At 40.1% G+C, this 22,793-nt stretch overlaps 2 protein-coding genes across 18 annotated transcripts in view; one reads left to right on the top strand and one right to left on the bottom strand.

Annotated features, from left to right (window-relative positions):
- obsl1b (obscurin like cytoskeletal adaptor 1b) overlaps nt 1–11,573 on the top strand; it is a 35,966-nt gene extending 24,393 nt beyond the window's left edge. For all 17 annotated transcript variants that reach the window (XM_083996217.1, XM_083996214.1, XM_083996223.1 and 14 more), the window contains 7 exons: nt 1,084–1,196; nt 1,421–1,574; nt 3,536–3,697; nt 3,823–3,927; nt 7,028–7,294; nt 9,858–10,120; nt 11,452–11,573. In XM_083996217.1, coding sequence (XP_083852343.1) covers nt 1,084–1,196; nt 1,421–1,574; nt 3,536–3,697; nt 3,823–3,927; nt 7,028–7,294; nt 9,858–10,120; nt 11,452–11,466 — 1,079 coding nt within the window. In that variant the 3' untranslated portion in view covers nt 11,467–11,573. The remainder of the gene's footprint in view (nt 1–1,083; nt 1,197–1,420; nt 1,575–3,535; nt 3,698–3,822; nt 3,928–7,027; nt 7,295–9,857; nt 10,121–11,451) is intronic.
- Nucleotides 11,574–12,443: 870 nt separating this feature from the next.
- ctdsp1 (CTD (carboxy-terminal domain, RNA polymerase II, polypeptide A) small phosphatase 1) overlaps nt 12,444–22,793 on the bottom strand; it is a 32,436-nt gene continuing 22,086 nt past the window's right edge. The window contains exons 4-7 of the mRNA XM_083996228.1: nt 18,937–18,993; nt 16,515–16,607; nt 14,658–14,843; nt 12,444–14,248 (exon numbers count right to left, since the gene is read on the bottom strand). Of these exons, the coding sequence (XP_083852354.1) occupies nt 14,120–14,248; nt 14,658–14,843; nt 16,515–16,607; nt 18,937–18,993 (465 nt within the window). The 3' untranslated portion in view covers nt 12,444–14,119. The remainder of the gene's footprint in view (nt 14,249–14,657; nt 14,844–16,514; nt 16,608–18,936; nt 18,994–22,793) is intronic.

The following is a 22,793-nucleotide window of genomic DNA, read 5'->3' as shown; positions in this document are numbered from 1 at the left end:
TTACTGTACTAATTTTGTTGTGACCCCAGACTGGTAGCTAAAGTGGTCCACTCAGACTACTAGACCAAATGCCGACCAGTGGAGGCATGATAATGGAATGGAGTGACGGCTCTGCTACTGTTGTCTTTATCCGGTCTCATGTTGCAAACACAAAATAGCCTAGCATGACCCAATGAAAAGTGGCAGCTCTGCTCTGTCTCTTCTGTCAGGTGCAAGTTTAACCCCACGCTGTAAAATAATCCGCTCCATGCCCAGTCACTCAGTGTGTATCATCCCTTTAAGCTAGGGGCTGAAATGCTGAGGATGACAGTTGGATTAAAACTTTACCCAATTTATTTAACTTTTTTTTGCCAGTTCATCTAAAAAATGATGTGCACAAACACAGTGTTTACTTGTAATTATTCCTCCTGTTCAAATTGCCAATTCAGAGTCTCATTAGAAATCTGCTTAGACAGATCAGAATTCCTTCTTCATACCAAAAGGTAACGCAAAGGGGTGATTTTGTACAATGTCTAACTCACTTTGCTGCTTGGTCATATTGAAGGGATATTTTAAGTGGGCTTGTATGAGGTATAAATGGCACCCAAGTATATCTGCAGTAGACAGCTCTCTGCTCTCCCAGGCCAGTTAGCCATACCAGCACATAGTACTGGACAGAGATGCAGGCAATACACAGCTGTGACAGGACACAAATTTATTGCATATTTTCGCCGCCTACAAGAAGTCCCATCTCAAAATGATACACAAGTGTATGCTATATACAATTTTTTGTACATTCACAGCCGTTTATCGCCAGTACTGTATCTCTGTCCAGCACTATGTGCTGCTGTCGGGGACAGCAAAGAGCTGTCTACTGTAGATTTTATACTTAGGGGGCCATTTGTACCTCATACAGCCCCACTTATTTATATTTATAAAAAATAAATTACAGCAAATGAAAATTTTAAAGCTATCTGACTTTTGTTTGAATACATAATTTGAAATGTGAGACCCAATCTTTTAACAGGCTACTGATTTTGTGTGGCATCGCATTTTGGAGAAAATAAGGTCTTGGTTTAACTAAGCATGTTGTCTCACCACCAGAGCCCCCGGTGACCATTTTCAGAAAACTGGTGGACCAGAAATTCTCTGAAGGAGCTGTAATCTCTATTGAGTGCGAGCTGTCAAGACACAATGTTGATGTAAAATGGATTAAGGCAAGTGTTGGCCTTTTCTTTTTCTTTTATAACTAAGCAATAAAAGGTGGTTATCTTACCAATCACAAACTTTTGAGTTCAAACTAAAAAAACTGTGTTAATCAATGTGGAACAATAAAGAATCATAATTGAGTGGACAATGAATGCATGGCATCCACTTTGACTTATTTATTATTTAAACTGCACTTGAGATGACTTGCATGTTCTTTTTTTATCCTCTTCAGAACGGTGTTGAGGTGAAGCCAGGGAAGGACTTGCGCATTTATGCAATGGGAAGAAAACGGTTTCTTCAGATTCTGAAATGTCATGTCAGTGACTCTGGTGTGTACACTTGTGATGCTGGAGATGCTACAACATCCTGCACTGTGGAGGTCTATGGTAAGGTCTGCTGTCTAAATACTAGCCTACATATTATCTGTATCTTAGGCTAAAGTAATACACAATGTTGAGTACACGTGCAGGTGACATACTACAGGCCTTATCTCTTTACTCATAACCCCTGCTGGACAGAGAAAACAAATCAACCTAATAGCTGCATTGTCTAATAGATGCTTGTTTCCAGAACACTTAGAAGAACACTTCTAATTTGTTACCCAAGAAGCAGAGGTTACACCACATTAACCTCCCTACAGTATATTTGATTTGTCCTGGGCATCATTACAAAGCTAAAACAAATGTCCCTGCCAAAACTTTCTTGGCTCTTACATCAGTAAACAATCCCTACCAGATGTTTTCTGATCAAAGTCTACTAATAGGTTGATTGTGAAATCCATGACATGATGAAAATGCACCATAATCATAATATTTCTCAAAGTGCCACTAGTTTTACAGCTGTGTAGTATAAACACGGACTGACTGAAAAGTAATCTAAAACCAGACTTAAAAGTTATATTTTGCTGCCTTATGTTTTGTTGTGCTTGGTTGAACATTTAACTACTGTACATTCAACAGTAAGATCACCTGAACCTGTACTTCACTACTGGTGAATAGTTACGGTCGGCAAAGACCCCATTTTCTAAGGATATTGTGAAGGTCATGTTTTAAAGACTGGCAACAGAAAATTACATTAAATGTCATACATGTAGGCTAAATATTATTCCACGGAACTCAGATATGCATTTCTTTAATATCAAATTAATAACCCTGTACAATTAAGTCATAAACCTCAGAAACCAGTGACAGAGCCAAAATTACAATCTTGCTCCATCTTTCACCTCCAAGAAAAATATCTAGAGCAGTCAGAGAACTGAAATTAGTGCAGCAATAAATGTTCTTTCATACAGTGCAGCCCCTTTTTTACATATTGATTTGCCACAGCACAAAAAGTAAAGGGATTGACAAATGAATACAGTAAATAATATGTTTATTCTAGCTTTGTTTGTATTGTGTATGATAGGTCAAGGTGACACTTGAACAGGGCTGTTAGTGTTATTAGTACCACCTGCTGTACACTATGTCAAAGAAAGAGCCATTTTTATGGTACCACCATAAGGGGACTATTTGATTTCAATTATTCTTGGTTGAAAACACGTTTGCATGTGCAAAATTTTATAATCATGATGCATATGTTTAAGATACTTAATGTGGAATACAAGTGCACTTGCACATTTGCACACTTGTAAAGTTAGACACATTTACATGTTACAGTACTGTACTGTATGAGTATCACAGCAGGAAATACTCCTGCATGTGAACATGGCTCTCAGCTCCGCAAATATAACATCACACTGCCATCTGCTGACAATCTGCAGTAATGGCAATGGGTAATATCAGAGGATTTGTGCCTTTCATGTGGTATGTAGAGTCATGACCTAATGGAGAAACATAGCAGATGCTAGAATACGTACAATATCAGTTTGGCCACAGTGCCTATTTTACAAAATATGCACTAATTTTCTGGATTCACCGTGTTTTAAGAGGGGACTAAGAAACTTCTCTTTGCTTTTTTCAGTTTGAATTAAAGGGATATTCCGGCGTAAGTTTAACCCATGGTCTAACACCCCATGACACCGAGTAAGACCCCCACTTGAGAGAACAAGTTTTCCGACCGCTAGCCTCTCAGCAAAGATCACACAATAGCAATACACTGCTGTCGATTTGATGCCTCGTATTATGTGCTGGGACTTTTTCGTACTGTTGAAGAAATTTGGTTCTGTTCTGAGCATTATTCGATTTAAGTTGTTAGAACGAGAGAAGCTAGCAGTCGACAAACTTGATCTCTCGAGGGGGGTCCTTACCTTGGTGTGTTAGACCATGGGTTAAACTTATGCCAAAATATCCCTTTAAGAGCTCCCAGATGAAATCTTATAAATTTTGCAAAATGTTATTTCTTTCTCCAGAGCGTGAGCTATCGATCCTGCAGGGTCTTGAGGATCTGGACATCCAGGAAGACCAGAATGCCGTGTTTGTCTGTGAGATCTCAGTGGAGGATGTGCCAGGAGAATGGTACAAAAATGGGGAGAAGATACAACCCACCAGTACCATCAAGATCCGCCAGGAGGGTGATTGTCAAAAGGCCAACATAAATATTATCCTAAAAATAGAAATTGAGAAATGAAGTGTGTAGAATTGGGCCAATTACTTTATTTATTATTTATCATTTTCACTAATTTAGTTCTCATCTCAGGGACCAAACATTTTCTTCTGATGTGCAACGTGCGAGCAGAGGACTCTGGAGAGATCAAGTTTATTGCCAGACATGTTGAATCTGTTGCTTACCTGGAGGTGGAAGGTATGATAATATTTGATATGAAGTCTACATGATGTGCTTGTTAAAGCTCCATGTGGTAAGTTGACGAAAGTGAAAGTAAACTCTGTGACTTGGTCAGAAATTTCAAGACAATACTCTGTCAGGTCTCTTTATGAACCTCTGCCAAGCACCCCCCACACACACAGACACACGCAGACACAAACACGTGCAGGCGCACGCACACAAAGCAGCCATAAACGCACCCACAGAAGACGTACTGTATCCATAGCAACCGGAGACTCCAAAACGATCTCACCTCTCTCTCACCATGAAACACACAGTTCTTGTGTGTGTCTGCATGTGTGGAGGGAGGGAGGGGGGTTGACAGAGGTGAAAAGAGGGAGTTGAAGGTATATCGTCTTGAAATGTCCGACCAAGTCGCAGAGTTTACTTTCATCAGTTTACTACAACGTGTAGCCTACAAGCGGCGATTAGCTGCTGCTCCTGCTCCCTCTACCTGACTGGTGGAGAATCATCGGTCGCGGTGGATTTTACAATTACAGGCTGTAGGTGGAGCCAGAGGAGTTGGACTTTGTCCTAAATTACTCATTTAAAGGTCCCATATTATACTCTTTTTAATCAATTTCACTCAGCTGTCAGACATCCAACTAAACTGTATTGTGTATGTCTGTATTGCCCCAAACTGATCTGTGGTCCTGAATGTCTGTCTAAAAGTTGCTCAAATGAGCTCTGCTGAGAACAAGCTGTTTCTGTGCCTGCACCTTTAAATGTTAATGAGCTCCGTCTGTCACAGCATTGCCTGCCCCTCTCAGCCAATCAGAGGCCTAGTAAGGCGGGTCTTGGCATGGCCATCAGTGTTGCCAGATTGGGCGGGCCGCCTGTTTTTATAATCTATTGTGCGGGAAAAAATGGGTTTGGGCGGGTGGATAAAAATTGGGCTGGTTTCGGATCAGTTCGGCGGGTTTTTGTATCCGAAACGGGCACTTCAGATCGTTCTTCCTGTGATCCTCTGTTCAGCAGACAGCAGTCTCACTCACTCACGCACACGCACACGCACACACACACACACACACACACACACACACACACACACACACACACACAGTACAGGCCGACGTGCTCAACTCACAGACACTCCCACTACTTTTAGCTCAGGTCACGCACGCTGGCACCGTCCTTCCTCCAACACACTAGATCGCTGTGTTTTCAAACTTCTAGCTGAGGGTTTGGCAACTTTCCAAACCCTCCTGGCGGTTTTTTTTCTCACCGGCAAGTGCACAGCATAGACTGTAAAAAGAAGGTGCACAGCTGTCTTTTTTTTTTTTTTAAACAACTTTATTATTGCTTTACAAAATACACAAACAGTGCATAAACGGAGCGTACTTCGCACGTGTGGATGTATCACTATGGCCAGAGCGATTGATATAACAGCGTGGCGACTTGACGTCGCCGCCAGTGCGGTCTCGTGGCTCATGTAGCTCCCAATAGTCCCAAACTAGGCTTGAAACAACGTTCAAAACACACACAGCCAGTATCACAACTAAGCATAAAGTCCGCTTAGCTTAATGCTAACGTATAATGTGAAACCTCATAGACGGGCTAACAGAAATTAGCATCGGCTGTCGCCGTCTCGCGGCAAACGAACAGCCATAGAAGCTGCTAAAAACCTGTTTTCATTCTGGCTTTAGCACGGTTAACACGTCACAGTTTCTGCAGCAGCAGCAGCCGCTCTACTGAGCTGATCTGCCGGCACGGACATCTCCTCCTCCCGAGGAGAAAACGAGCCAAGTATAACATATCCGCATGCTTTAAGAGGTTTACTGCTGGCTGGTTAAATTCTTTTTAGGAGATTAATGCTGGTCTCATTGATGAAATTTAACAACTGTGGCAGTGGCATTAGTTTGTTTGAATGAAAAGTGAGGAGGAGCTGGGCTATGTACTGAAATCACCACATTTACGTAAATAAAGGGGAGGGGGGCGACAGCGGAAAAGCGACCAGACTTGCATAGTTTGTTCATTTTAAAACATTTATTGATGAAATGTGGTGATATCTGATGACTTTGGCGCTGTGTGTGCAGCCAACAACAGAGCAACCGCTTCTTCCAGGTCGTACATTCGCCATTGTTCTAACCAGAGCTATGTTAACAAGTGGGGAAAAAAATGGCACGGTTTAGAAAATTTCTTTAGGCGTGGCAAACCTTCACCTGGGGCGGTGCCACCAACCTATGGGGTGGCGTCGAGTCTGTCGGTGACGTCACAGACAGACAGATCTTCAACTGGCCTGTATAAGCACACATTTTCTAAAGACAGAGAAAGCAAAAAAGGGAGAGGATGAACTTTTTTCATACCAGGGGGGATTGTAGACAGGCCGGGGATGCATATTATTGATAGAAAACCGCTCTAAAGTGCATTTTGCATAATATGGGACCTTTAAAGCAGATATCAGCTTCACGGCCGTTTCGGCTAATGCTGCGTTCAAGGCAGGCTTTTGAAACCGTAAGTTACAGCTTCAAGTCACAACTACGACTTGGTAGCGTTCCAGGTAACCCGTAGCTCGTGTTTTTACCATCCTGTTGTCTGTGAAAGTTCCCTATAACGGCCACTCGTAACTTCCGACCCGTGAACTCGGGGAGGAAAAAAGGAAAGGAAGGAAAAACACAAAGTACGAGTTTCTTTGAACGCACCATGAGTTAGCAGCCCCCGCCCTTGTCAGGCATCAATTGGTCCTCGTGCTACGTCACCACATTCACGCGCATCCCTTGGCTGCACACACAGCCCTTCATGCCGTTCTCTCTCCTCATTGGATAACACTTGTATCCCACAAGGAAAATTTTCTCCTCGGGTTACAGCAGAGCAGAGTGACGGAGAGACTCGTGTTTAGGCTGAAATACTTCATGTAAGTGATTGCTGACGGAAAATAGGACTATTTAGGACTTATATTAACAAAAACATTCCACTGATATCTGCTTTTTGATATGTTTTCTACACTGGGGTTTTAATGTCTGGTTTAGTGAGTCCTGAAAGTCATGTCCGTTTATTCTCTACTCTTAACATTAACTGTTTAATTTATGGTATCATCAAAGTCTGTCATGCATGTAAACTGCAATCTCTCCCTTTCCAGAGATTCCTGTCAACATTGTAAAACCTCTGCAGGATAAGACCGCCCTTGAGAAGACCCGTGTGCTCTTAGACTGTGCGGTGTCTAACCCTAGATGTAGTATCCGTTGGTACAAAGGCTGCAATGTCATACTGCCCTCGGAGCGCTTTGAGATCTGCAGTGAAGGCTGTTATCGCAAACTGATCATCCAGCAGGTGGCGCTGGATGATGAGGGTACATACAGTGTCCAGGTTGGAGAGCATACATGCTCTGCAAAACTAACAGTGGAGGGTAAGAGAGTTTGTGATGAATTATTAGTGGTGTGCAATTTGACCAAAATGTTTTATCATTTAGCCTACAGGTTCATCTCAATGAATTAGAATATCATGGAAAAGTATGTCAGTAATTCAATGTACAGTATAAAAAGATAGTATATAGACCATTACACACAGAATGAAACATTTCATGTCTTTATGTATTTTTCGTTTAATTTTAATGATGGCTTACATTTGATGAAGACCTAAAATTCAGTATTTCAAAAATAAATTGAATAGCCTACAAAGGACCAATTTAAAAAAGGCTTTTTAATATGGAAATGTTTGTCCATATGCACTCAATACTTGGGGCTATTTGACTTGACCTACTGTGGACTTTTCCATGATATTCTACTGAGATGAACCTGTACATTGTTTATTGAGCAGTGCAGTCAGTGTATAGTCAGAACACAGAAAATGTAATATGCCAGTCTAACGACATGGATGAATCTGCTAACTCTGACATTGTTTTGCGTGGAAACGCTGCAAAGCATCATAAAACCTGCAACAAGTGTCTAGTGGCTACTGAGAAAAATGAAAACAGACAGGCCAATTTTACAGCACTTAGGGGGAGAAGAAAATAACCATCTGAAACCTCATAGCTCCATCTATTGGCCAAACAAAAGTATCACAGATAATGTGTAGGCTACTCTTAAAATGTGTGAAGTGGGGGATTTACACAAAGCCTCCTGTTGTTCTAATTCACTTTCATTCAATTTTAAGCAGACATTTGCGACATACTTTTGAATTCATGACATTGGATCAACCACACAATAAAGAAGGCAAAATTACTCACCACACATTTGTTTCCTCGACATGAGGCCACAGCTGACGCAAACCTCCAAGATTTCTATTTCTCTATGTTGACTCCTAGTGTCCATCCTCACTGTCATCTTGTTTCATCCATGTATTTGCATGCAAAAAAAAAGAAAAAAGTTTTTGTCTAGCTTAGCCTCACATGTCCTGAAGTTAAGAGGCCCAAAAATGATGTATAATCATATCAATCGGGAACTTAAAGGAAAAGGATTTACTTTTGCCACAAAAAAAGTTATTAGACGAATAAATAAATTCTCAAAGTGCCGACCGTCTGTCCAGAAACCGCTGCACGTCTGCACACCTGACTGTTGATTATAGCTACCGCCTGAGGCTGCGTCACAACTAGCCTTGTAAACCAGCCTCTCGCGGAAGTGCATTTCATTTCATTCCGAGGGAGAGTCTGGCCTCATCCCCATTCTAAGCGTTTGGACTGAAACCCTCAGAAGGCCGAGCCAATCAGCGTCGCCCGCTGTGATTGACACAGCACGTTGGCCAATCAGGGACCGACTGGTGGTGGGGTTGTCTGTCAACGCTACTACCAAAGATATTAAACCGTCTTTGCTACTCCCGCCCAGCTCCCGCCCACCCCAAACGCTTAGAGGGGGGATGAGGCCAGACTCTCCCGAGAAATGAAATGAAATGCATTTCCGCGAGAGGCTGGTTTACGAGGCTACGTCACAACAACAATGTTTCTGATTGGCCGCTGCTGCGTTCGAGACAAGTCGCCAGAAAAAACAAAAACATGGTGGACTGGGACAAGCTTTGCATTCAAAGTGCGTCATTAAAATATTACAAAGGGTACCGTACCAAAACAATTAAATGTAAATTTCATAATGTCGGGGTAGATTTTTTTTTCTCCGACTTTCTCAAGTGGGAGCTCCGACATGAGGTGGCTTTTGATTGTTTGATTGCACTTTTTCAAGGAGGTCGGAAAAACCCGAGTTCCAAGTTGTCTCGAACGCAGCATAGCACCCAGACAGCTTCCACCTGACCGCTGCACGGTACGGGCTCTGTGTGTCATTTTGACACTGTGCCAGGTGCAGAGATGCTTCACTGTCATCACAGACCAGCGGAAACAACCTCGCTAGTGAATGGCGACTTGCTATCTAGATTAGGTAGAAATTAGGAAAACAAATCTCTCATGGCTACTGTGGACTTAAAACTGTTATGTTGAAAAGTGTTTGTTTGGGTTTATTTTTTGTTTTTTTTTGTTTGTTGTGTATTTCTAACTTTTTTAACACTATTGTCAAAACATGTTTCATTTCCATTTCTGAAGTTCACAAATGGCACTCACATAGGCTACCAGATTTGGCGCTTAAATGCATTAATTCCAAACAGACGTATTAGCTGGAAATCTAACACCTAACGCCCTTTTTCTTATTACAGAAATGAGAGGATTTTGATAAATGGGTTTGATCAGTATTCTCAGAATTTAACTTTTTGGTAGACCACAGAACAAAAACAAAATTGAAACATTTTCTAAATTTTACTTAACGATGCAACATAGAAAAAAAAACTTGTTTATAAATGACATTTTTGTGCCCCATTATAGAATGAGAATTTTTCTGTATGGATGTTTCTGTAAGAAAAAACTAAGCATCCAGACCTGGCTGTTTTTCACCAACACTGGAGTCTTTGTCAAACTAGATAGACATTTTTAGTGAAAACACATAATTCTGCAAAAGATTCTAACAGTTTTCTCTCTGCTCTGTGCACCAACTCAGCCCAGTCCTTGACAATGGTCAGAGAGCTGAAAGATGTGGAGGTCACGGCCCCCAATGAAGCCTGCTTTGAATGTGAGGTGTCAGCACCTGTCCTCAAAGCTCCTGTGTGGAGTCTCAATGGAGAACCCTTACAGTCAAGCTCTCAAGTGCGCCTGGAGAAGATGGGCACAGTCCACAGACTGACCCTCAGACAAACCTCCCCAGACATGAGCGGAGTGGTGGAGTTCAATTTGGGGAAAACAATAAGCAGAGCCCAACTTCAGGTAGGCTACTGAAGAAGTGACAGATGATATGTTATACTGCAGTTTTCTTAACATTTCAGTTGGATTTTATATTGTCAGCTAATGCAATATGTAAAGTCCATGCATACATGTTCATTATGTTCATAAGAGTCCACATCAATGAATTATGAATGTTTAATTTCTAAACATTTACAAACATGTGTCATATATCAGATGCAACAAGGAGTTGCATCTGATATGACAGGCTAAGTCTAGCATGGTATAGTATAGATGCAGTTACAAAATTAACCACTAGATGGTAGTAAGAAATAAGTTTTGAGTTTCCCTTCATGTCTGTTAAAAAAAAGAAATGAAATTTTAAAAAAAGATATCACAAGTGCATTTACTGTACACTAAGTGGTGTGTGATAAGATAAATAGATAAATAAATTAAACATTAAGTGATTTCCATTCAACGTAACAAAAAAAGTCTGCTTAAAAAGCTAAAAATAAACAAGTGAAAAAAAGAACACATAAAACCTTCAGGCAGATGCTGATTGTTCAGGTGGTGTTTTAAAGTGTGCTGCATGACTTGCGCTGCACATGCAGTGCATAGCAATAACTACAGTAAATGTTTTGGCTCAGACAGTGGGCCACATTCTGTAAATAATATAAGGTGTTTATGGTCCCACTCAATCTGCAAGGATGTAGGTCAAGGAATACAGAGCACATACTCACACAACCTTCTTGTGCTATTTAAATGTGCAGGAGAGTAAACTATTTTTAGTTTTATTATACTGGCTTTGAACGGAAGAGTATTACATTCAATCATCTGGCCTAGGCGATAAGCCCGTCATAAATTCAGCGAACCGAGGGCAGGAGGAAGCTCAACAAGAACCAAGCTAAGGAAAATTAAAGCTAATTAATTCGGTCAGCAACTCAAGATGGAGGGTGACTATAAGTCATAGACCGACTTGCAGAGTCTCTACAGATGCTCTACATAAACAGAGATTTTTCAGGGTTATAAACCAAAAAAAATCTGACAATGATTAGCTGTGTATTGTATGTTGCCTTTACTGTAACATCCAGCCAGGGACAATGGATGAAAATTGAAAACTCTGGCTCACTTGTAGTTTTTTTTTTCTTTTCTTTCTTAAAAATACTGTTGATTAGTGTTGCATCGTCCCTGTTAAATAAGCCAATAAATAAAATAAGTAAGAAATAAAAAAGCTCTTTTTAAAGGAATCATTTTGGATGACCCACAACTTGTGTAAAGGCCAAAGCAGGGATACATTTTGACAGAATAAGGCCAGACTTGTTGACCAACACCCTCTGATCCTCAGTCTAATCTTTTTCTCTGCTCAAATTTCACAGGTCATCCCTGAGTGACATCTCCCGCCCATCAACACCTAATTGACATGGATTGATTGTTACATTGTACATTGCTTTTCAAGTTGTATCATCATCGCTTACATATTTACATACAATCTATACAAGCGGTTGAAACAGGGTTCTGATGGATTTTCATGCAGTTTTATCATAGTGTGTGAGAAAATATTTCAAAGCAGTTTCTTTATCATATCAAATCGCAGTTTGACTGTAAATAATGTTTTGACTGTAACTGTGTTATGAAGGTTGAAGCTGAATGGTGATTTGTGCAAAAAGATGCATGTGTATGGTTGAAAAAATACAGAAACTCTCTAAGTTAAGATCTAAGCACCCATAACACATACGGTGTTATAAAGTCTTTTTCCTTTTCTTTTGCAATTTTGCGTTGATTTTCACAATATAAACTCAATTTACACCCAGTGTATTTTCCCATATATCAGAGCATGGTTTTGTGTGGCTGTTGTGACAGTGACTCAGATTTGTTTTGGCTTCTAGAGCACATCAGGTTATTTACCAAATAGGAGACACATTAGGTTCCAATTGACTCCCCCTCGTATTCCACATCATCAAATTTAGATTTTAGAATAAATCATCTGAGCAACAGTTCATTCAATTTCACATTTAACCTATATTTTCATCATTTGTCTATTGTATAGAAATTATTTTTTATGTTTTGATGAAAAGTTTAAATGAAAAGAAAAAAAAATCTGCCTTGCAGGAAGTGGCTTGTAATGTAAATATACTGGGCCAAAAATCAGGTAATTTAGGAAATTACAAGAATTACTTGATCATCTTGATTAATGCTTGAGTTGTTGAGATGCTTGTTGAGTGAACATTTGAAACATTTTGGAGAATGATAGTTGTTTTCATATGAAAATCTGTTCCATATTCCATTTTTCCATTTGACTTGTTTCCACCTCTGCCATGTTGTGTTGAGCGTTGGGTATGAGGGGAAAAAATGCTGTAGTGAAATATGACCTGTTTCAATAAAACATGCTTTATTGATGCAAGGTAGAAATATCTCTAGTTGTCCTTTTTTAAATCTTAACCATTTATCAGCAGCAATTTACAAACTCACTTTACCAGTTTCTTTACTTGAGTCAAAATGTTAATACTCTGGTTGCATACAGTAAAAAAAAAAATCAAAAACGTTATTGCAATACAGGTTATGTTTTTCACGTATAGTCAAAGCATCTTCTTTAAAATCTCTAGATACCAATGTATCTGCTCACACCGACGCAATCACACTGAAAGCCACACACACATTCAAATGTACACGCTCTCTCCAGACTCAGGCAAAATAAAATCAGAGCAACAACAAGTCTGTCACAAGTTTCCCCTATGAAACTGAACATACAGATCAATGAGGCAGGACACCTGACTCCATTAATGTCTGACACACAAAAAGCTCAAATTCAAGTTTACCGACAGAAGGCATCGACGTGTGCTTTCAAAACAAAAGGGTCAAACTTATCTGAGATGCGGTAGCAGGTCACAACCTCCTCCTGCACACATAAAGAGTATTGCATTACTGATGGGCCACACACTGTGGTGGCCACGTCGACTAAAAACTCAAGATAAAATAATAACATAAGATAAAATAACATTAAAAATAAAATCAAGTGGGATTGTATGTACAAAAATAATCTCACCATTTCTCAGTGGTACACCTGTGTAGAACAGGTCTGATCAGTCAAGTCTGTTACTAACTCTTCAACAAATTCTGACTCTTACAGTTTAGACTCACATAATGAACATTATGTCTGTGTGTTTAGTAATATTAGAATATAGTGATTAAACCTCATCAAGGTTGAGGACTACAGTCAAATCCAGGAGGCGACAGGAAGACGTTTTCCTTTGGGTTCTTTTTCTAAATCTAAATGCTAAAACGCTAAAGCATATGGTGTAGTTCTGGACCACTAACAAGTTGTTTGTAGTTTTCCAAAGATGTACAGTAGGTGCACAGTGTTTGAAGCATGGCAATATGTGAAATTTATAGTGAAATGTGTAACAAAATATGAGAAATTATTAAATTTGAGCCGGAGTTCTCCAGAGTTAACGATTGACTTTTTATAAATACAGATTTGGCCAAAAGAAAAAAAAGAAAAACTAAACAAAAACCAAACCAAACAAAACGCATCAAGCTTATTGAATTAAAGGGACCGTCTTCAGTGACTTGGTATAGTATTCTGTGGGAGAGCTTCAAATACTGATCCAAATGCTACATCACACTGACATGAAAGTGATTGATGTGGTTCATTTGTAGAATGGCACTGAACATTTGTTCACACAGTCTAGGTTTACAGCACTCTTACATAGGTCACTGCTGTCGCATAACGACAACAACGACGCTAGCTGCACTGCAAAACACTTCTACAGAAGTCATTTAATCTCATATGATTAAATCCGACACCGGGATTGAAACGGCGTCAATGCTGAACGAGGCATCAAACCCAGCTACAAGATTGAATGATTGACAGATTTGACTTTGTACTGTATGTAGATTATAGATTATATGAGATCAAATGACAGGTATTATATTGCGGTATGGTCCTTGTAGTGGGAAGCAGTGTGCAGCTCGTGGCCCACCAGCCTCCGTGGCCCCGTGACGACAGCCACTGGTGATTCCGTTCCTCCTAGTGCCCTGCCTCTGTTAACTTGAAGTCCTCTGCTCCTTGAGAATATCATAGACCTCGTCGGCTTTGCTTAGTCTCTCAAAGAAGGGGATGAGATCGAGGAGCTCGGTGTCTGACATGTCGTCAAACCAGGATGCTACAGGAACCTGGAGGGTTGAAAATGGAGGACATGGTAGAATTAGACCACGTCAGTGCTCAATAGAACTTTAAAGGGACAACGAGGAGTTTTGGAAAGCAAAGTGTTTTCACACTACATTTCCCATGAGCCTACCAACCATAACCCGACCATAAACGGCGATTCGGCGGCGTAACAAAATAACGATAGAGACAAAACAATATATTTATCGAAAATGGACCCATTAACAAGTGTGGGTAACGTAGATTCATCCACATTAATATTTATAACCAAATACAAACTCCTCGTTGTCCCTTTAACATTATTTCAAACTTGTTCTCAAAAGATATTTTAGATCTTAGTGAGTAAGAGAGTACTACTGCAGACAGTACAATAGGTATTGATCAATGTATTGCAGAGGAAGAAATACGATGACATACTGCATTTTCGGGATGGAAGATGTAGGATGCTGGAGAGTTGTCGATGATGATGACTTTGTTGAGGTCTCTCCCCAAACGGCTCATGTCTTTAACGTAGTTCCCTTTGTGGAAGACGCAGGACTCCCGGAAGAGACGGTGCCGGAAGGCCCCCCACTTGTCCAACAGGTCAGACACAGGATCTGCGTACTAGAGAGGAGGAGAAAGTGATGAGCCGTGTTAATGTTCTGTGGTATTTCTGTGTAAAACAGTCATTGCACTTCACATATGAGAAACAAATACATTCCACTTAAAAGCAATTAAACAAACAGATTTTTAAAGTTAGTAGTCAGAACAGAGTTTTGGATTGGAGATAAAGTCACAGTTTGTTTTGGCCACTTGAGGGCAATAAAACCAAGTTGTAAACACATCATTGACTTGTAATTATGAGTTCATTAACAAATAGGAAAATTGAATCACGTTTGTGTTTGTGCGCTGCATATTCAGCCTGTTCCAGATTTTGGTCTCCTGAGAGGAATGTCCAGCTTCTAAGCTGCTAAATGCCTCTAATCCTCTAATGTTGATTGTGTTGTTGTTATTGTCTGGCTGGACAGGGACCGAGTTTTAATTGTTGTTTGACTGAAAACAGCTGATCTCTACTTTTTACATGAATATCTAATAATTTGATGGGTAAACAGAGGAGTAAAGCCTCGCTATCAATATGCAAAACTATAACTTTGTTAAGCAAACGTTGCATCGGTTTGTTTAAGAGCTAAATAACCATATAAAATACAACAAATACGACTTGTATACTTATTTAAAGGGACAACGAGGAGTTTTGGAAAAGCGAAGCGTTTTCACACTACATTTATGAGCCTCCGCGCGCACCGTAAAATTATTTTGACCGGCGCAAGACGGACTCATGTTTTCATTCATCAAGAATTAAAGTCAGAGGTTCAAAGAGGTTCACATACCGTCGGAGTTCCGACCATAAACGGCGATTCAGCTGCGTTATTCTCATGACTCGTTGCGAAACCGAAAGTAAAAAACGCTGGTCGGCTCGACCAGCATCTCCGCCACCACTAATAATAACAAAATAACGATAGAGACAGAACGATATATTTATCGAAAATGGGCCCATTAACAAGTGTGGGTAGCGGAGATTCATCCACATTAACGTGAGACTTTTTTATAACCGAATAGAAACTCCTCGTTGTCCCTTTAAACATAAAAAATGTCCACAATCCTAAAGTAAATAAAACATTTAAAGGTCTTATTTTTTATATTTTTTACACGTGAGGCTTTTTAACTTAGACACCATGGCCGACACAGACTAACAACCATCCTGCGTCAGATTTCACAGATATGTGTCTGTATCATTTAAGCTTGGACATTTTCAAACATGCCAGGCAGAAGAGCAGCATTTGATTTCTGACACTATATCTCCACTGTACCCATGATACTGTCAGGTGCTGCAGGCGAAGACGCCATCTAAAATATTATCGGGCAGAGTGCATGTGCATGTGCATGTGCGTGTGTGTGTGTGAGAGAGTGTCGGTGAGTATTGACTGACCATATGCTTCAGAAAGTTAAGGTAAGGTTAAACACGGTTTGAAGTAAATGTTAGAGGTTAAAATGTCTCTGCTGCTGCCTGACAGGTATCATAAATATATCTTTATATGCGAGGGCGTATGTGGAAGGGCGTCTATAAATCACACGCAAAAAGAAGACTGGTGACTCTAAACATAATGCCAACGAAACAACAGCTGAACAGATTAATTTATTTAATGTTCCTCTGTGATGTACTATCCATCCTGCAGCTTGCAGACAAACTTCAGCAAGTGATGAGCGAGACTGAGAGAAGGGTGGGGGGGGTCTGACCTTGGCTAAACTTGCGGTGAACAGAACGCACTCGAACATTTCTCCCATCCTCTTGAGGAATTCATCGACGTGAGGTCTCTTCAAGACATACACCTGTGTGAAGGTACAGAAAGGCAGAGAGTGAAATCCACAGATGCTCCAGTCATTAGGATGATCAGCACCTTTAAAGACCAAAGGGGAATTAAAAGTTCTGTCTGTTGATTATTCAATATTAGGGGTGTAACGGTATATGTATTCGTCCCGTGCCGTCACGGTACGGGGGTCACGGTTCGGTGCACACAGTCACACGACGAATACGTCTGAATGAATATAAAAAAAAAAAAAAAAAAAAAAAAGTCGAGTCCTCACTCGAATCCAGGTGGCGGTAATGAGCCTCGAAGCTGCCTGCAGCCGTCATAGCAGACGAAGAAGAGAAGTGATGAGAGAGTGAAGTTAGAGGAGGAGAGCTGTCTGCTTCACTCATGTCACTGTGGCTTCTCAATGAAACAAACGGCGGCGGCGGCGGCTCGCGACCATAATACATCCATGCTCGCGACTGGTCCACCGGACAAAGTCCGTCGGCGATGTTTCACGGATGCGCGGTGCGTCGCTATAAACGCATCAAACACGTAGCGCATGTTCAACCCGATATGTCAATCACTGGTGCAAGTAAAAAGACAAGTTGTGTGCAACAACTTATCCCGCAGCTTTTAAGCCTCTTGACATGAACACAGACAGGTGAGGAGAAAAGGAGACCACACACTATATATAATCAGACACATTTTGTCTGATGAAGGGCTGACGCCCGAAACGTGTGAGTGACATTAAACTGTCACGGGAGCTTTTAACTAGTGTGCGGTCTCCTTTTTTCCTTACCTGTGTCTTTCTTGGTGGTCCAGCACCTAGTCTTCAGTTTTTTGGGGGATGTGCGTGTAGCTGCCTAATATGTTTTATGAACACAGGCAGGACCAGAAACATCACCAAAGTAACTGCTAGTCTAATTTAACTGTGTAAACCAACATTGATGTCAGTTTATTGTTTTGTTTTTTTAATAATATTTTTTTAATAATAATAATTTAATAATTCGAATAATAGTTGCCAGTTGTCAAGTGCACATTTTTTTTCCTCTAGAATTAATGAATGGCATTATAACACTCCTAATGCACTTGTTTTATTTTGTATTCTTTTTTCTTTTAACTTTTATAACACAAGACAGATTTTAGTTTTACATTCAATTAGTGTCTGTTGTACCGAAACCGTACCGAACCGTGACCCCTGAACCGAGGTACGTACCGAACCGTGACTTTTGTGTACCGTTACACCCCTATTCAATATTATTATAAAGAAATAATTTTAAATAAAAAAGTTGTAACATTCAAATTACTTTACAGCTACTATCATTAGGATGCTGGCAGCCTTGTTTCTGAACCAAGTCATCCCGAATAGGCTTTCCCCACTTTAACAAGCCTATCCTGGATTACTTGAAACAGACCCAGGCCCTCTGGACATCAAAGCTCCTCTGTCTTCTGAGAGGCCCCCGGCACAACAGATTGTAGTTACCATTAACAACCTGCAGGGAAAAAGTCAATCTCCCACCCCCCACCCACCCACCTAAACACCAATGGGCGGGGCATAACATACGCCACGGATTGATTGATGGCCAGTGATTTCTGAGAAGCCTGCCAGGGCTTCCTCATTTCGTCAGGCCACTGAAATAGCCACCTGCTGCTTGGAGCCATCAACAGAGCGGGCTACAGCACTGTCAAGGCTCCTTCATGTCAGTTTAAAAAAAAAATTTGAATCCTGAGAGCTTGTAAACCAGTCTAATTTCCAGGCCAGATGAGCCCATTTTTCAGTTCCTGGTGTGCGGTGCATACAGTCCAATAACAGTCAGTGCACCGTTATCAATCCTACTTGCACACATTTCTTAATAATCTTTGGGAGTTTCAGCAGGAAGCTTACAAGCCGCCACCATCCATAACTGGTGCCATATGCTTTCACACACCAAAGACACACTGCAAAAACTCAAAATCTTTCCGAGAATATATGTCTTATTTCTTGTCAAAATGTCTCATTACTAACTCTTTTCACTTAAAATAAGAATCATCACCTAAAAATGAACTTGTTTTTAGATCATTTTCATTTGTTTTAAACTAATTTTCACTTGAAATAAGTAGAAAAATCTGCCAGTGAAAGCAAGTTTTTTGTGCTTGTAATAAGAAAGAAAAACTTGCTCCACTATCAGATTTTTCTTCTTATTTCAAGTGAAAAAAGTTTGAAAGAAGTAAAAAGTGTCTAAAAACAAGCTACTTTTTAATGTGATGAGTCTTATTTTAAGTATAATGAGATTTGTTTTGACTAGAAATGACATTTTGACTAGAAATAACAGGGATCAGCATAGGAAGACAGTAAAGTCATAATATTAAGCACATTAAGTCTGTACCTGATGAACGGTTCCATCAATTTCCACTGGAATGATAAAATCAGCATTGTTCACTGGCTGTTGAAAAGAAAAGCAGAGGTTTGCAGAGTTGTTAATCATCTCTGAGTAAAAATCAACACTTTCTAGAGATGAGAGTGAGGGCAGTAAATCAGAGGTGCATATGTGTCAAACAGACACGCAGACGCCACCTCCGACGCCTCACTGTTCATAATACGACTCTTGTCACTTCCATCATGGAAATACAGACGCTGGAGAAGGTGACAAGGCTCGTAAATACATCTGATTTATCTAGACAGTAAGTTCTCAGACCTGAAATATGCTTCTCAAATGTTAGTATCACCCCAAGCTTGTCCTACATAAGGTATTACACCATGGCCTAAATTGTCTAAACATGAGGTAAACAGCAAGCGTAAAGTTCTCCATCCATTTCACACTGAGCAGTTGAGGGCAATTGAGATCTACAACACAACAGCACTAAGGCAGAAAGGCAGAGCAACACTTTGTTACCCAGACAGAGGCTGTGGACTTGCATGTGAGAAGCTAAATGAGAAAAACATTCTGTCTATTCTAACTTTATCTCAGAGTGGTCATTTTACAAGTAAATATAGCAGAAATTAGAGCTTGGTCTTTAATTTATGTGTAACATGAACGTTGTGGCGATAAAATTTGAATTATAGCAGCAGTTTGGAAGTGGCTTAAAAGTTTACATGTAGTCTTAATGGGTCACCTGTCTGTCACTATTTCAAATTATTATTATTTAGCTATATTAAAATACTGCAAATGCACCGACAACAGGAAAGACAAAGACAGAATGAGGTCAGTTTTTCTACTGTGGTTTTTCACAACAATTTTCAACTGAAACCTCAATTTTGCACATTAACTATAGTAGTGTATCCATTTACTATGTAAGCCATATGTAATATATGTAAGCCATTTGACCTAGTCTTGTTTATATGGCTGGCAATGCCTCAAGACTCACAAAAGTCTTGGTTATCAAGACCAAGGAGAGACACAACACGATATAGTTCATATTGCATTGTATTTATTGCAACTTGGGAATATTATAAGGGTCTGGTAAAAAAACGAAACTTATCAACCAGCGCATCCAGCGTTTACCATTTGTATATAAACGAGTCTGTGGCGGCCGCGACTCTCTCCCTGCTCTCTCCCTCCCGCGCTGGCGCACACACGGGCAGATGGACAGGTCGTGTTGTGACGGTAACATGCTAATATGTGTTCAAATTGCTATCCGCCCCCCATGGGGGGGTTCCTAGTATAGTGAAATGGCACCCGGGTACCGCCCAAGCCGAGCGAGTACTCGGACATCGGCTTCAGCCCTACAAACAATACGGCATCTACATTGATATCAGTTCACTCCGAACCATAGACTGTATAAAGCTCCGAACATGCAGCCATGACTCCGAAGCAGTCTTTTGCCCCCTGGTTTGGGTTGCACGCGCACCGGCGGTCGCTGGACGTGTACGTCGACGAGCCCTCAACACGTCATCAACGTGACGACGCTAGGAGGCGGCAACGCTGCAGCCGGTGCAGCCCATGGATGTATTGGTGCAGCCTGGTGCAGCAGCTAAGATGAATGGAGAGTTGGAGACGGAGAACTCTGGCCAGAATCGACGAGTCCGGCAGACGCGGGCTCAGAAGAAAGCCGGTCTGGAGATGGATATCGAAGTCGGCGGCCGTCAGCGGCACTAGTGGTGAGTATGTGTTTGTTTTGTTTGCTGTCACACATGGTCCATGGATGATAGCTAACGTTAGCTTGTCTGCAGCTGAAGGCTTTAGCTCTCGCTCCCTGACGTACTACCGTTAAGTTAAGTTAAATATCTTTATTTTTTTTCTTTTCTTTATTTTTAATCTGTTGATAACTCTACTTTTTATTTTTGTTGTCTAAATTGCAGTCCAAAATCTGGATCAGGCCGTGTCCCGGTACAAGAAAATTCTCTGGCTGTTTGGTCTCCTGCTTTCAAGCGTGTTGGGATGGACCGGAACACTGCTCCAAAAGATTTCTTCTTTTTTTTTCAAAGAATTATTTGCTGAACTTAAACTTCTGTGATCCACTGTTGGTGTTGGCAAGTTTTTATTCAGCCATGCTTACCCTTGTTTGTTTTACATCAACAGAACAGTTGTACAGTTACAATATGTTAGGAAGTTGCAATAAATACAATGCAATATGAACTATCCCTTTGTGTTGTGTCTCTCCTTGGTCTGTTAAGATAACCAAGACTTTTGTGAGTCTTGAGGCATTGCCAGCCTTAATATCTCATTTGTAAATGCTCTAAGGCATAGATAGTGCCCACTTTAGATGAGCTCACACAAAATACTTAATTAACGAGTAGTAAGTGCTTTGTAACTGCCTGAATTCATGAATTCCTGCATTAATAACTGTTTATAAGTCATCCATTGGAAATGAAATTTGTGAGTTTTTATAAAACATTTACTAACACTCACTAACCATTCATACTGGACGTGTAAGAGCAGCTTGGGAATGCTGAATCCATAATTTATATAGATGAGCTTATTAATGAAGAGTAAAACATTTACAACTGTGATTGTAAACCACATACTAATGAGTATTTACGTCAGAAACATGCTTTATAAATGATGAATTCAGTGTTTACTAATCCATAACTACTGTGCTTACCAATGATGAGTAAAACATTTATAACTATGTTTACTAACTACATACTAATGAGTATTCATGTGTTATAAATTATGAATTCAATATTTATTAATGCTTAACTAATGCTTAATAGTGTGTACTCATTATAAAGTGTTACCTCGTCGAACCTTTCAACTATTTCACTTTTTCAAACATTCATTTATACAAACAATGATTTTCTATGTGAATGTTTGAATAAAAGTCATATATCTGTTCATTCTGTTGCCATGTGTGGCCTTGCTTCTTCATTTATTGGTTGTATTGTTGCATTGAAACCAGTTCTATGTGGCTTGAAAGAGCAAAGGAGATTATTGTTTCCTGTGACATTCGAATTGTTTTGTAAGCAGCAAGAAGGAATGAAGACTGTGTGTGTGGTTGGATGCAATTTTCCAGTGAGATGACTTGATTATGATATTAAAGGTGTCAGAGATTATGTTTCATTGATTTTTGACAGCTTTCCCAATTGAAAACCATAAAAGGCGAGTCTTACAGCTTGCCGGCGTTGATTGCTTTCCACACAGAACCAGCCGTGTCTTACCTAATGCTATTTTTAGTATATGTGTCAAAGTAATAATGAGTTTTATTATCCACCTTGTGTTTAACATGGAGTTCACAGAGTCTGACCCTGTTTACACATAGCTCGCAGCAATATCCAGTGACATGCTTTAGGACAGTCTGTGACCTGAGAAGGACTAAACACCACATGGCATTCATTACATAATTTGTCGTGACACAGGAGACTCAACGTTTGGCATTGATTACTTTGTTCACCGAATGCTACCATAAAAGGTATAAAACAAAAACAAAGGAAAGTTTGTTACTCTAAGGAACAATGTCAAACTCAATATAGTTTCTGAAAGCATCTCTACTCTGTTGACACTGACTGATTTAAACTAAGTTATGCTGTGTAAATATTCTGTTTAAAAAGTGTTGTTGTAATTGTATATTTTATTTATTATATGGTAGCACAATATTTACATATACAGTGATGTTAGAATTGCATTCACAAGTATTTTTGAAGAAAAGTATTGACTAATAATGACTAATTTTGTGTTGTAAGTGTTATTTCCTGAAAAAATAGGTTCCAATATTTTATTCATATCTCGCATGGATTTGAAGGATGCATATTGCAGGTGGGTTTTGTGTCGGGAAACTAGAGAACCAATAAAATAAATGGTTAATG

The sequence above is a fragment of the Trachurus trachurus genome, assembly GCF_905171665.1.
Source record: "Trachurus trachurus genome assembly, chromosome: 21".
NCBI classification, from domain to species: Eukaryota; Metazoa; Chordata; class Actinopteri; order Carangiformes; family Carangidae; genus Trachurus; species Trachurus trachurus.
This window is presented reverse-complemented; position numbering and strand designations above follow the sequence as displayed.